Below are 15189 nucleotides of genomic sequence, written 5' to 3'. Positions count from 1 at the left end.
GGAAGCCATCCAGTATGATTCTGGCCAGAACAACAATCATCATCTGTCTTTTGAGTTGTAACTCAGTTAAATTACCTCTGCTGGTTTCCAATTAGTTAACTACTCATTGTGAGAATTGTGTTCAAGCCTTTATGCCGAGTTAAACATTTGAACTATCAACTGTACCACTGTATGGAGGTGCATTCTATGACGGAAGCCTGACTGAATCAGACTTCAAAACTACAGCAGAAGAAAAACAATCGAAAATGTTCGAACATTTCAGTCAACATTTATTATCAAACATATTTATGAGTGACAAAATCGGGAAGCCAAGGCCCTCATCCTCACGGTCTCCTTTTAACATTCCCATCTCTATGGTAACCCAGTCCACAGTAATACACAGCTGTGTCACTCTCTGTGGATCCTTGGATCAACAGCTGATGGAGATGCGGTCCGCTCTTGCCAGGCCGGGCGGTGAACTTGTCCGGTTGGAAGCCTTGGCCGTAGATGACAAGGGAGATGTTGGTCACAGGGTAGCTCAGGATGAGCTCAGGTCTCTCTGCGTGTCTCTGCTTGTACCAGCTGAAGGTGCTCTTGTTGAAGGAGATGGGCAAGGGGCAGTCAAGAGTGGCATTTTCCCCCATTCTCACTGATAGCTTGCTGCTGGACTCTCCTCTCCATAGGCCTGCAACAGACAACATCTACTGAATTGTCGGTGCAATGACATTAAATATTCGTCCAACAAACAGCACTTTTAGCTATCATTCAAATGAAATAACAGAAGATACTTTGGGAATTAGGCTTCCATTCATTCATTTTATTTGTTTATTTGGAAATTAATAATACATCATTTTATTCGTACTGACTGGAAATAAGTTATAAACACAGTACAGCACTAATACAATATATGCTTTCATACAATGAAACATTTTATGGAGGAAAACACTTACCAAACAGTACAATTGACAAAAACTGTATTCCTTTCATGTCTTCTGTGTGTTTTCTGTTTCTGTTCCTGTGTGTGTGTGTGTGTTTTTGTTTCTGAACGAGAAGTTGGCAGGTGTCAGACTAACTGAGGCTCCAAGCGTTTTGTTATTGTATTCATACTCCATAGCCCATCTTTGTCTGAGGTGGGACCAGGAAATATTTACCCCTTTTTTTTTTTTTTTTTAACCCCTCCCTATTGTTATAGTTTATGAAAAGGAAATGTCCTGTGTCATTGTAAAAAAAAGAAGAGAGATTTATCTGAGAGAAGTCCCTTCACTGGAGACTATTCACTACCCAAAATGACTTCAGAGAGATTAGACAAACACACTCAACGTGTACTTTGAATATCTCCTTTATGTCCAAAAAGAGTACTCAAGCATAGAACAGTAGGTGTCTGTGTTATTGACAAGAATCCCTTTCAAATTATGTGGCAATTAGGCCAGGTCTCCTTGGGTGAAAAGCAAAGAAGGCGCCCTTCAGTGATAGTTGTTTTCTATTCAATCTCTGTTTCCTATAATGTCACATTAGTGGTTGTTTATGGAAAACAGAGAGAAAGCAAGTCATTACAATACCTGCTGCTAGATGGAGCTAGACTAAATCTATCTAGACTTTTTTCCTCACTTTTTCCGTTTCAGTTGTACTGTAGCTGTAGGCAACTGCAAGCCCCTCCCTTTCCCTAAGTTTCTTTCCAACTAATTTCCTTTCGTCACCTTGGAGTAGTGTTACCTTAGGGTCATTGTGACCCCACCGTCGTGTTGCGACAACTTTACCTAAGACAAAAATAAAGTGATGCATTTTCTTTTAAGATTTTTCTTTAAAAAAAAGAGCTTTTTATTTGTTTATTTTTGTATTGGGTAAAGTTGTCGCAACACGACCGTGGGGTCGTTGCAAACCTTTGGGTCATTGTGACCTGAGCACAAGGGTTAAGTAGCAGGTTCAGCATCGTGTGATAGTTCTGGGCAGCATATGCAAACGTTTGGACCAAAAAGATAAGAGGACACACATTATCACTATCCTGCAGTTCACGGTGTCTCTATCCAAGGTCAAATCTGTTGTTGTGACTTTGTGTTTTCAGAAGCGTCACTTAATTTCACGAGATTATTATCCTCGTTGTCAAAACGTGTCAATGATTTCAACTGGTTTCATTTTCATTGAGCTAATATGTCCACTTCAATGACATATAGTTTGCTGATGATAAGTTTTAAGCCTCAAAATCGCAACTCAGACACTGAAATCCCCCCATGTTTTGATGATTTGCCAGAGAATGCAAAGTGTTCGGTTGTGACACTGGGGGAAAAGAAAACAGCTCCTCAATCCATCAGTGCAAACTGGGGTTTTACATTCCTCTTTAAATCACAGACTCTGAGAAACCTGGAGATATTTAAGCACTTGATGTTTTCAGAATAATGTTTTTCACATCTATGAAAACATACTTTGAATAGATCCCTGTCGGACTGTAGAGCTGATGACGTTATCAAAATGAATCGGAAACGAAAGCTTTCCGCTGCTGTGTGGTACTAACTTGAACAGCGCTACTGTTCAAGTTATCGTTGTGTGCGCCATGCCTTCTCTCGGGCCTTGGCATCAGGTCAGGAAACACTGAGACGTTGCTACAGCACTTGTGCAAGTGTTTAAACTAAGAGATGGCTGCAGAATCAGACAAGCTGCGTGAACTCGTCCTCCCCCTGCAAGAGCTGGCTTTCGAGCTGGCTTTCCCAGCTCTGCAGTATGTTGAGCTGGGAGGCCTGCCAGGATGCTCTCTGAGACCCAGAAATGGAAACAGAAACTACAAGCAGTCTTTTAGGGAAACTCCAACCCCTTGACACAACATCCTAAGTAAGAATTCTGCTGCTTTAACTTTCATTTTCCAAGAAAAGGTGTGTGTGTGTTTATGTGTGAGAACAACTTCTATCTTCATAAAGTTCTTCGTAATTTCCTCTAGGCCCCCCCCCCCCCCCCTGCCCCAGGGCACGAAGGAGAGGATAGTAAGGGTGTGGTAGGGAGGGAGCGAAGGAGTTTTTGTGGAGAGAGAAACAGGTTTGCTGTCCTCACTCAACCACTGGCAGGGCCACACCCCTTTCCTGCCCCAAACCAGTGGAGACCGTTGGGGGAAGTTCATTTCTAACAGCAACTAACAGAGCACTCACTCTGTAAACCTTGGCTTCCCAAAGACAGGCACACTCTACTAAAAGGATTAAGAAACTCCGAAAGAAAGAGACTGAATCAACTGGCATTAAACCAAGGATTTATTTTTATTATTATTTACAATCACTGTCATCATCATCACCTCCATCAATTCCACGGTGTACCTACCTACCACTACCGTCGCCATGGGTAACTCCAAGTCTTCTCAGACTACCCGAAATATCGTCATTGCCTTTCTGGCCCTCTGGTCTGTCATCTCCCTCATCATCATCGTGGTGTGGGCCACAACACCGGACATGAAGAACATCAAGGAGTGCCAGGCCAGACTGCAGAAGGTGACTGTGGAGCTGGAGGGGGCAAAGGTGGTGTTTGAAAAGAACAAGGTAGCACTGGAGGAGATGGTGGAAGCGAGCAGAGAGAATCTGACCAGGCAGCGCGAGGAGATAGACCGCCTCCTGGAGCGTCTGGGAAATACCAACACGTCCCTGGATGATTGTCGTTTGGAGAACGTGAGTGTTCGCCTTGATTTTCTGCCACCCCCCCCTTCTTCCCTCCTTTGCTCCCGGAGTCTTGAGGTCTGAACTGACTCACTCTCTCCTTCCTGTGGCCACAGTCATCCCCCTCTCCCTGCTTGTACTTGCCTCCCTCCTTCTCACAGAGATCTACATCCCAAAGACTACTATTCACCTCATAGTTTAATATTTTTCAAAGGAAGAAAAACCCAAGACGGGTGTTTATCAACTAAACAAGCCATGACCAATACACAAGCAGATTTATCAACTGATTTGTTTTTGTTTTGATTGATGGCGGAATAAAGAGTAAATGCCAGTGATGTAAAAGCCACATCTCACCTTTACATAACACGCACAGGCACAATGGATAGAATGAATTTAGTGCAGTCAGTTATGCAAATACCTTGGAAATTGCAATCAAATTCAAAGCGATCGTTCCTCTCATGGAGTGGGTGGGAGGTCAAGCTTGAGCCTTCCTGGAGACAGACGATAAGGCCCATTGCAGCACATGCACTCTGTTCTAGATACAAAGGTTATTGTCTTACATGTCCACACCAATTCCGTCAGTAAAATCTATCTTCTTATGTGGTACTATATCTTGTTATATTCAAATACGTGAACTTCTGTATAGTTAAAAAAAATACATCCCTGGGTCAAAGGAATGTTTTCTGACGCAGTTCCTACAGCCATGTCTCGAGCAGACACATCTGCTTTCAGTCACAATTACAAATATGTGATAGCAGACATAAGCATGATATTGCCAGTGTCCCATCAGCCACTTTGATTGTGTTGAGAAATCGCTCAATGACGACATTGTCTCTTTCAGGTAAACTTGAACTTGAACATCACAGTCTTGGAGAACGAAATTGAGAAGCATAAAGAAATGGAGGCGAACCTCACTGCTGTAATCACGCTACACAAAGGTAGGAAAATTGTTGTCACAGTGGCTGGGTATGGGATTTTTGCCTCTGGTACTGGCTACCATGAAAGGAGCACTCTCTCTGCCATGATATTCTTAGCTACATTTTCCCCTGTAACCATGGAGACCGCTGAGTCAGAGTAAATAAACAAACATGATTGGTTAGGTATTGCAACTCAGAAAAGTCAATTAAAATGAAAATAATTTTTTGGAAAAGAAGACTAATTAGGAATTATGTAAAATGTTCAATCTTGGTTGGTCAGTGAAAAGTTACTTTAGTTTACCATTTTAAGCTTGATGAAAAAGTGGGGGTTAGAGGAATCAGGTAGTGGAGTGTAGTGTTGGTTTGTCCTGCAGTTTTATCTGAATTACAATTAGAATCTTATAATATGTCATAATTAATGCAATATAGTATGTGCAAGAGTGACAACATGAGCAGTCTAGCAGAGGGACATTTCTAAGAGATTTCCTGACTTGGAACAAGCAAAGGAAGTCATGAATTCCCAAACAAAAAACATATAAACGGAAATTACATTGTGTTGAAGGTGGCTGTATTTGATAAAAATCAAGCACAAATGTGCTTGTACAAACATACTTGATTTGGAAAATTGTAGTTGCCTGTGCTGGGAGAGTCCTACGACAACAGGATAGCCAGCATATTTCTTATGGAAAAAACAGGCTAATATGTGAGTGAAACCCCTCTGCTGCCAGCCAGTTCCCAAAATAGTTTGTAGTGACGTCATTGAGTCCTGCTCACAACATACTCTGATAAGTAGTCACAGGGCCAGATATTGCCTTATAAGTGAATAGCATAATCCCAAAATTCTATGTTACCCTATTTTAGATCAAAGACTATCTTTTCATGGATTGCCTGAACTGTCTTTTGAACTTGAGACATCAGAACATAAATAACAGACCACCCCCCCCCCCCCAAAACACTGACACTGTAAACTGTTTTTCACAGACAGTGGTTCATCTAACTTCTTTAAGTAATTTCACAGATAAAAAGCATCTTAAAGATAGTTGTAAAGATAGTGCTGTAAGGGTGCATAAAAACCACAAATGAGCATGACTTCAAAAACAACAATTAAATAATTGAACAATTAAAGTTCACAAAAGCCTATCACAATGTATATTAATCTGGTCTTGATGCAATTTCAGACAACATTGAGAACCTGCAGGAGAACCTGACCCAGGCGTCCCACCAGGTGACGTCCTGCCAGGCGCTGAACTCCGCTGCGGAGAGCCAGAAGCTGGCTGCAGAGAGCCAGACCAAGGCCTGTGAATCCAGCAAACTGTATATACAGAAGCAGCTGTGAGTATCATTATAGATTACAAGACAAGATGGGTGACTGGTGTGGATCAGATAAACAAACCTGACTAGTTTATACGACAGGAGTGTTGATCCTGTATCCTTTCTTTGTCGCGGTTGCGGTCCACAGGCTGAAGTGTAGAAAGGAGGCCAATGGAGAACACTCGGAGTATGCAGATGATGGTTGTGTCACACCAAGGACAAGCATTCTTGCCCTAGCGGTGGTTCTTTGCACTTGTCTGCATTTGATAACATGTGAGTATGTTGGTTAGCACACAGAGCCAATCTTGGATGTTCAGCTCTCCTCTAGCTCAGTCTTTAGACACAAATCATTTCTAAATCTGTAAATATTTGTGAGACTGTACCATACTTTGTAACAGAAACACATAATGACCGACTTTTATTTAATAACTGTATTTTCGATGTTTTCAGGAACGCTATTCAAGTCATGTAAAAGTGGAACACTGTCCTTCAGGATACCATGAAGTAGTCCAGGTGTTGACTTGAAGAACACAATTTCATGGACAATATCACTGCTGTAAAAAATACTGTTGGTAAACAGATGATTGGATCTGTAGATATGTGATGCTATACTTTCCTCTTTACAAACATCAAGCTAAGGATGCCAAAATGGGCTGTTCACGGACTTATCTTTTGAGTTGTGCTAGTTAGCCATCACCTTTTTGCTTGATATGCCTATCATTTGACAAATGATGTCCCTGAACAACAAAGGTTTTTTTGTGCTTTCTATATTTTCGTTTTTATTTTTTATGTGAAACACTTCAAACACTCTCTAGCTAGCAATATTCCTGTATTTATTTGTATGTGTTTGGAATGAACTTATGAATAATTATGCCTGCCCACTTTGACCATCAGTTACAGCAAATCTAAAACATTACCATAGTGTCACAATGCAAAGTTAGTTTCAAACAGTAGAATAAAGTGTGTCCAACTCTTTGTCTGTCTATGAGGCCTCAGACTTTCATTTTGTCCAACTGGCTATGGACTAAAGTACATAACATTTTACATAAATTAGATAAGGTTTACTCTGACCACCAAGAAAGACCACGTGACCAGGCTGGCTGCATTCAAAATTTCCAACTGTTCTCATATTATATCTCTTACTATATAAATTATATGGGTAAAGAACAGTGAAAAGGGTGGAGTATGGAAACTGCAAAGGGTCCGAAAATCTGCATGAAATTAGAGCAGAGTTTGCAGCGAAGACACAATTTCCCCTGTCCTCGCGTTACCTTTGCCTACGGTTTCACATTGTACTTGCCGAGATCTCGTTGATGTGTAATGCGCACGCGCAAACAAGCATTTGGCGGGTGACCAAAATAGTAAACCACAGGTAGGTTCGCATCATATCAAAGTTAAGACTGTTATGACTTACTTGTAAATAAATACCAACATCACGCTGGCCTTGTGGAATTAAATAAAACATTTATTTTTACGGAGTCGCTTCAGGCAACTGAAGCCAAGACCTAACGTTAGATACTGTAGGCTACGAGGTTTTTGGTTTGTTGTTGTCAAAACACCACACTACCAGTAGCTCAGGACTAAAACTGTAAGAAAGACAAATACTTAATACAAACACTTAATACTGTAAGAAGATAATACAGTAGGCTATCATGTTTGTGTCTTTAAATTAATTGTTTCTTTAATGTCGAAACGTTATTTATTTGGTGAAATGTAACGTGACAGAGTAGCTTGATAGTAATGGTGGGTAGAGAATGAATTTGGGATTCTAGGTATTTGTTTATGTTAGATACCTTGAATATGAAGTGGATACAGTCCGCATTTTGCTGTATGTTTTTGTCTGTTGAACAGATACTGCTGCTGGCGTAGCTACATAAGATACATTCTTAGGTCAGAAGCTGGGGTAGCGAGCTGGCTTGTAGGCTAAGTGAATTCTAGAGTCCGACAAGGCTGAAATGTTAACATCTCATCCTCTGGCAGGTTAAAGAGCCTTACTGTTGACAAGTTAATTCATGCCATTCGATGGAGTCATCAACATATATACTATTCAATTGGAAAGGCAAACAATGGCCGGCCAAGGTAATATGCAAGCACTACCTACGCTGTGGTTTTCAAGTTATCAGTTCACTTATTTTAACTAGCCTACTTATCTACATGTATGTTCAGGTTTTGAGGAGAGATAAACTAAAATCAAAGCATAGGAATGATGTTGAAGTTGAACTTCTCGGTGAAGGTCCCAGGTATGTGATTAATCTACAACCTAACACATTGTATCAATCAAACTATTGTATATATAGAATTAACATTTTCGCAAACTTAAGGCATGTCATTTAATTGCAGAGTGTGGGTGCACGAGAAGAAAACGCAACCGATGACTCTGGAACGTATAGAGCGCATTTCTGCCCGTTTGAGTGAGTTTTGATTGCACTAATTCTGCGCTGTCAAGCACGACACATTTCCTACACATTCCACCCATTTAACTGGCACGAAGACAGGTTAAAGCTGCAGCAGTGATATATTTTTTAACTTTTGGGGTTTAAAACGGGTTGTGATTACAAACTGAGATACTATGTTTGTACATTTGTTCCATACTGTACACTACTTGTAACACGCATACAGTATGCCTACATTTATATTTGGGCTTTGTATGTTGTGTTGGAGTCTTTCATTCAAGTAATTAAGTGAACAAATCTAGTTCAAGGCTAGTGTTTTCCTCATCATAGACTTATCTTGTCACACAGGCAGACAGACGTTTGAAGTGGATCTGTGTGTACGTAATGTGGTTGATTTCCTATTTAGATATGGACACTATCCAAGTCTTCCTCCTTGTATCATCAACACACCATCTGTAGAGTTTGTTTCCTTGTTTCAGGCTGGTCATTGTGACCAGTTTTGTTTCTCTTAAACAGAGTTTTTACAAATACTGAATGATATTTTAGGCAAGCTATGCCATCATACACTTGTAGAAGCAGTTAAGTTGCATGTAACTTGGACTTGGGTGGAATCTGTAATTGCATAGCCAGCTAAGTATGCCAACTGCCATAGTTGGTGGTACTGGGACTATGGCAGACTCTCTGATACGGAGAAAGAAAAAATAAGAAAAATAAATGACCTAATTCATCAAGTGCCACATAGCTACTGACTGCAATAATGGATGCTGTTGGATACAATCCAGATCCACTCTCAACATTGCAGAACCAGATAAGAGCAGACACTTATGAAACAGTATTCTCATGTGAACACAACACTAAACCATAATAACACAAAAGGTATCGTCTTTGACGACCTCTCTACATGGTCATGTGAATAATTCTTCGCCACAATAATGGTTTGTGAAGGACACCACAAAAAAAAAAACACACCTTTGTTTCACAGTTAAATCGACTTCCAGACCAAAGGACACAATGAGAGAGTTGAAACACCGCAAGGCGTTGCGGTTGGGATTTGAAATGTGTCGAGAGATCCCGGCGTCTTCCCTGCCAGAATACCCAAGCACAGCAGAAGTTCGACGTGACCGACGGGTGACGCTTGATGGAGCGAGAGGTATCGCCCGGACGAATGTGAAGACAACGGATGCAAATGCAGACGAGCATGACAAGCAAGGCCCACCCCAACCAGCCACAGGGGATACAAGCCCAAACCAGAAACCTTCAAGCCACAAGGTTGTTAGGAAGTGTCGATCTGCTTTAAGAAGGCCGACCTCACAAACTCCAAGTACCAGCTTGTTGCAGTGTTCGAAGGAAGAAACCAGTCTCATCCACCACAGTGCTCCACAGCAAACCAGACAAAGCAACTCATCACCTGAGAGCTTCGTAGGCCATTGCAGCCCCATTTCAAGGGCTTGCTCTAGGCAAGGCCTGACAATTAGCCTGGCTGATCCTCAGGTAGTACATTTAAAGCCCAACAACGAGGTGCTGTTGATGGATTAAATGTTTTTTGGAGCTAAAATCGCACATCCTTATTTGTCTTTCATTTGACTGTTTTTAATTGCACCTCTTTTGCGTTTCCTCCATAGGAATCAAAGCCTGAAGCCATACCATGCAGCAAGGGAAATAAAGGTAAGCGATGGGTAAATTGTTCGATAGAGGTTTTAGTACCATGAGGACCAAGTCCATAAAGAATCCTGTAAGAACATGAATAGCTCATCAATGTCATATGCTTCTGTTTAGCATGTCTCGCCTGTGCTGTTATTTGGTGTCATTGCACAGGGGTGGTCACGTCATTGTTCGACCCTTCCAGTGAGCTGACGGTCACCCCACCTCAGTCCCTCCCTCTGAAAGAGCTGCAAGGGCAGACGGTCCCAGCCGACAGCCAAGACCACGACGAGGAAGATCTCCCCAGGTTCTGCATGCAAATGGAGGAACGTGAGTATATCAATTAAGGTTATACAAGGTACTTTTATAATTTGTTAAGTTGTAAGAGAGTGTGTGTCTGTGTGTCTGACTCATTGATTTGCTTCTCTTAGGAGCTCTCACGAAGGGTGTGTGTGTGTGGTGTAAAGTGAGAGGATTCCCCTACTGGCCAGCCATGGTATTTTCCCTTCCATGTAACTTTTGGTTGAACTTATTTGAAGCAACCATTCCGAAACGATTATAGAGCAACAGTGAGTGTGATTGTCTTTCTGCATTTTTTTCCATTGGTAGGTCAACTGTCTTTACCGCAAGGAAAAGAAAGCAGGTGTTTTGTTCATTGATGAATTCGTTTTCCAAAAGAGGAGGACTCTAAATGGGTAAAGGTTGACATTTGCGCATTTCTTTTTGTGTTGCTGCATAGCTGTATGGCCAACAGGGTAATATGAAAAAATTATTATATATTTTTTTTGAATGACCATAACCATGTTTATGGCATAAACACATGATCAAAAATCAACAACAAAAAAAGTTCATGAATATTAAATGAGGTCAATAAATATCCTAGTTTAACAATGACAGTTCTATGAAAGAACATTTACAGTTAAGGTAACTATAGTGACCTGAGTATAGTGAGTTGTTGATGCTTAGAAAATGTATGATGTCTAATTCCCTGTGTCTTTTTAGAATCAAGGTCGCCTTAAGAAACCTAAAACCTTTTGATGGTGAGGAAACTGCTGAGTTGGTGGTAAGAGACTTACCTAAAACATGACGTTATTTTACCTCTCACAAATATGCATGGCTTTTGACAATTCCTTAAGCAGAACTACAAATCACCAATAGCTTAAGATTCACTAAATTAGAACAGGCACAAAACACACATTGTGTTTACCTTGGGTGATTCAAAGGTATATGAAATTGGAAGACGGCTAATGTTGTGGTTGCCTGTCTTACAGGACAAAGCCAGGGACAGGTATGGTGCTGCCATCGACAACTGTCTTGAACTTATTCGGGACTATAAGATACGCATTGGTAAGAAAACAGCCTCAGCCCTCACTAGGTAGTCCTCCTTGGTCAGTCTTTGCAATGTGGCAGTTGTAGTCATTTCTGGTTCAAATGACATTAAAATACTTTAAAGTATCTTAGCATTTCATATTGTCGCAAAAAGAGATTCTGAAACGCTTTAAACTGCCATGCGTAAGTAAGACCTATTTTGGGTGACACCTTGTTTTCATCTGCACTAATCTACTAAATTGTATTGCTCATTGGGTGACATGCACGTCTGGGTTATCCTTCATAGGTTGTGGTTCGTTTTCTGGTTCCCTGGTAGATTATATTACAGATGACATCAGTAAGTTCAAAAGGCCTGTTCTTCCATGACATATTTAATTTATTCATACCACTTCATCTTAGAGTGAAGTTCTTGTATGAAAGTAATTTTCATTCTACTCTGTCCAAGAGGCATTCCATTGAGGAGGCTTTATCTGGGCTCACCCATCAAGAACATTTTGAAGGACCACAAGTCACCAGTTGACCATCAGAACATTAGCAGCCCCTGTACCCAGGACGTACATTCCCCTGACCAGGAAGTACACTCCCCTGACCAGGAAGTACACTCCCCTGACCAGGAAGTACACTCCCCTTACCAGAAACTACACTGCCCTGACCAGGAACTACACCCCCCTGACCAGGCAGTACACCCCCCTGACCAGGCAGTACACCCCCCTGACCAGGCAGTACACCCCCCTGACCAGGAACTAAACAGTTGTAAGGCGGCTCACAACCGCAATAATGAGAAAATGGTGCACTTCATTGTCAGAGAGCGGGGTTTGGAGGGGCACCTACAGGTGAGTGAGGTATCAAAATCAGTGTTTCAAGAGTTGAGAAACCAGTCTACAAAAAGACAAAGATGTAGATAACTAATGCCGTTCATGATTCTTAAAAAAAATAGTTTTATCCCCATCTTTTCAACAGGCCGTCATCAGTGGCAGTGTGTTATCTAAGTGGCTTCAGGCCTACAAACGACGCAGTCGTAAAGTTGTTAAAACCTACATTGAGGATGATGAGCAACTGGACCAGGTCTTCTACTATCTGAAGGATGTTCTGGAGAAAACATCTCCTAGTTTATCAGAATTGGAGAAGATCCACTTCATTTTGGATGTTCTCTTACCAGAGGTGACTGGATGCTGTTAAGTGTTATTGTCGTGAGGGAGATGGCAGTTTAATTGTGTGTTAGTCGCTAGGGTTCATTATATTTTTACATGAGAAATGTTTTTCTATGAAAATCTTATTTTCAGGCAGTCATCCATGGAATCTCTGTGGTTGAAGGTATATCTGTCAAAAAGGCAGAAGATAAGTATATGCAGTGGCCTTTTGTCAGTGAAAGGTAAGTGGCATTTAGAGACCTTCAGTATCTCAAACATTCTCTGTGCCGTTGTTAAATTTGGTTAAAATTTACAGGGAACAATTTTTCTTATCTCTTCAGAGAACGGAAGGAGTTTGACTTCATGATTGCCAAGCAGATGAAGAAATGGCACAACAAAGATGACGTAAAGCCATAACAATAACTTGTGACCTGTATTGGCTGCATTTTTTGGGCAGCAAACTTATTTTGTTCTATTTTAAATGTATTTTGACAGGAAACGATGATATGATAAGGGTTGATATATTTTTTGTTCTTCAGTTGTCTTAATACATCTTTGACTTGCGTTTGTAAACTGACTTACACACGTTGCAAATAAAGTAACATTTTCCCAAAATACATTGTATTGATTGTTAAATGCAACACTACATATTTTTTTTGAGGATTTGAAAATCTGAACGTTATGCAGTTGGTACATAAAAGCGTTTACCATGTCTTTCTGGACTACATTATCCACAATCCCTCGTAGGGAAATGACGTAAAGAACGGGGTTTCATTGCCAGCGTGCAGCACAATCTGCGCTTCCGAAAGCAAGATGTCAGCGCCTATGGAAATAATTGTAACTGCCGACTCGGCCGGGCAACTTTGGAATTGTGCAGTATTTGAGCTCCATTCTGGTACAAATCTACTGACATATCGTGGTGGTAATAGCTCTTCAAGGTCCCTTACTGTCCTGAACGGAGAATATATTCTTGGAGCCCAACTCGGGAAAAACTTCATCAACGTGTGGGAAATCCAAAGAAAGGTAGCGTGTTAGCTCATTACGTGTTAGTCAGCGTGTGGTCCATATGTAGCCTAGCGGTTGATGCTCAGTTATGCTGCAAAGTGACAAGCCCTTACCTATCTAAACACTAGCTAAGATAATTGGCAAGGTAGCTAAACTGCATGGGTTATCTACCGGTTATCTAGATTGCTAGTTAACGTTAGCTATGCTTTATTCAATAATTAACTCAACCTTTTTGTTCACTACAGAATCAGTTCTATAGAAACTATCCCGCTTCATCATGATTTGTTTTTAAATACATTTGTCTTTCAATTTTTCTCAGGATCAGTTACAACAGAAAATTGTGTGTCCTGGGATTGTAACCTGCCTGACAGCGTCTCCCAATGGATTGTACCTCGTTGCTGGGATTGCTGAAGCTATTTACTTGTGGGAGGTAAGAAGCACGTAGTATTTCACTGCGTCCATCTATAGTCTATCTTTAAAGTGATGCCTTAATCTATTGCATATAACCAAGACTGGCAGACCATAAGAACATTTCAGAGTGTGTACATTTGTCAGTGTGCCTTATGAAACCAATACGACCATTTACAAGAGCCTCCTGATTGCTTACCTGTTTCAGGTGTCCACTGGGAATTTGCTGGCCATCCTGAGTCGTCACTATCAAGACTTAACCTGTCTGCGGTTCACCGATGACAGTAGCCATTTTATCTCAGGGGGAAAAGACAACCTGGCACTGGTCTGGAGTTTGGCCAGGTACAGTCCTCTATCCCTCCTCTCACTCTCCATATAGAAGTCAAAAAATAGACGTCTTAACATTTTTGACTGCATCAGTCTGTTACAGTATGTTTGGTCTCTTGACACTCTGGATCATCTAGTCTGAATGGTTTGTGAGGTGATTTACTATTGTACATCTTATCAGATCTGAGAAGTTCATGTCTTTTATTGTCAGATGCACAGAACAACACGGGGTCAGACTGGCCACTGAAATTCTAAGGACAAGAGTTCTGTTATGCCAGGTTGCTTTGCGTTGAACTGTATGTGCACACTGCATATGGTTTTCAGTGATCTGTCATTTAACAGCCAGCAGAAGCCTGATAACGAACCATTCGTTTGGATTAGGTGTGTGAAACGTCTAAAACATGTAGGTCAGGGGATCCCAAGGATGAGGATTGAGAAAGACTTGCACAAGACTCGAGTTGGATGAAATGAAGTTGTGATTTGAGAACGGTTTTACTTTCCTTTCACGCCACTAGGTGGCAGTGTCCGACTTCTATTGCAAGTTCAGGCGACCACAGACTGGGAGACCGGTTTGAGGATGCCTTTTTTCCTCTGGGCACTATTCCCTTTACCGTGTGGTTACTAGGGGTGGGAATATTTTGATACCTCACGATTCGAATCGATTTGTGGAATCACGATTCGATTAAAAATTGATTCTCGGGGTCACGATTCGATTAAAAATCGATTCACAATTGTTTCGATTCCCGATTTTTTTCGATTCACGCTTTGTTAGATTTTTGAGTTTGCTGTTCAGTGTTACTTGTTTCTATTTGACTGTGATAGGCAGTTAAGTGTCGAAGAAAAAAATCCCAATGCGTCAAAACCTTGACATTTATTGTTTTTCTTACAGTTAAGTAAACTCATTTATGTATATGTATATATATATATATATATATATATATATATAAAAAAAAAGATTGAATCGCGATTCAAATGCAAATCGATTTTTCCCCCCACCCTTATTGTTCATTGTGACCAAAAGAACAAACCTAACACACATGATGGCAGGACAGACCCTTTGCATGTTAGGGGAGGGGGTACACATTATATCAGGTGTAAAAAACAGATATAAGGTGTATCC

At 41.0% G+C, this 15189-nt stretch overlaps 3 protein-coding genes across 4 annotated transcripts in view; all 3 read left to right on the top strand.

Moving 5' to 3' along the window:
- Positions 1-3069: 3069 nt before the first annotated feature.
- On the top strand, positions 3070-6819 carry si:ch211-1a19.3 (liprin-alpha-2). The gene is made up of 5 exons (XM_067229940.1): positions 3070-3620; positions 4450-4546; positions 5704-5857; positions 5985-6109; positions 6287-6819. Coding segments are annotated over exons 1-5 (702 nt in total). The 5' UTR covers positions 3070-3296; the 3' UTR covers positions 6289-6819.
- Positions 6820-7856: 1037 nt separating this feature from the next.
- Positions 7857-12932, top strand: LOC136936176 (PWWP domain-containing DNA repair factor 3A-like). The gene is made up of 15 exons (XM_067229924.1): positions 7857-7915; positions 8003-8076; positions 8177-8247; positions 9212-9720; positions 9852-9894; positions 10045-10200; positions 10302-10366; positions 10480-10565; positions 10873-10933; positions 11142-11217; positions 11486-11536; positions 11647-12032; positions 12160-12360; positions 12483-12571; positions 12671-12932. Exons 1-15 carry the CDS (start codon positions 7859-7861, stop codon positions 12744-12746), a joined length of 2001 nt encoding a protein of 666 aa, XP_067086025.1. The 5' UTR covers positions 7857-7858; the 3' UTR covers positions 12747-12932.
- A 210-nt stretch (positions 12933-13142) lies between these two features.
- Positions 13143-15189, top strand: part of wdr18 (WD repeat domain 18) — a 30430-nt gene continuing 28383 nt past the window's right edge. For both annotated transcript variants that reach the window (XR_010875039.1, XM_067229846.1), the window contains exons 1-3: positions 13143-13352; positions 13654-13764; positions 13951-14084. Coding sequence is in view for 1 of the 2 variants with exons in the window: in XM_067229846.1 (XP_067085947.1) it covers positions 13143-13352; positions 13654-13764; positions 13951-14084 (455 nt within the window). In the remaining variant the exon portion in view is untranslated. The remainder of the gene's footprint in view (positions 13353-13653; positions 13765-13950; positions 14085-15189) is intronic.

Source organism: Osmerus mordax, chromosome 26 (assembly GCF_038355195.1).
Source record: "Osmerus mordax isolate fOsmMor3 chromosome 26, fOsmMor3.pri, whole genome shotgun sequence".
Lineage (NCBI taxonomy): Eukaryota > Metazoa > Chordata > Actinopteri > Osmeriformes > Osmeridae > Osmerus > Osmerus mordax.
The sequence above is the reverse complement of the archived record's forward strand: the minus strand, read 5'-3'. Positions and strand labels throughout refer to the sequence as shown.

Coding starts and splice junctions, on each gene's coding strand:
- LOC136936176 (XM_067229924.1), top strand. CDS start 7,859: ATGGAGTCATCAACATATATACTATTCAATTGGAAAGGCAAACAATGG. Junction 9,895..10,044: donor ATGCAGCAAGGGAAATAAAG/GTAAGCGATGGG, acceptor GTCATTGCACAG/GGGTGGTCACGTCATTGTTC. Junction 12,361..12,482: donor TGGATGTTCTCTTACCAGAG/GTGACTGGATGC, acceptor TCTTATTTTCAG/GCAGTCATCCATGGAATCTC.
- si:ch211-1a19.3 (XM_067229940.1), top strand. CDS start 3,297: ATGGGTAACTCCAAGTCTTCTCAGACTACCCGAAATATCGTCATTGCC. Junction 3,621..4,449: donor ATGATTGTCGTTTGGAGAAC/GTGAGTGTTCGC, acceptor TGTCTCTTTCAG/GTAAACTTGAACTTGAACAT. Junction 5,858..5,984: donor CTGTATATACAGAAGCAGCT/GTGAGTATCATT, acceptor TGCGGTCCACAG/GCTGAAGTGTAGAAAGGAGG.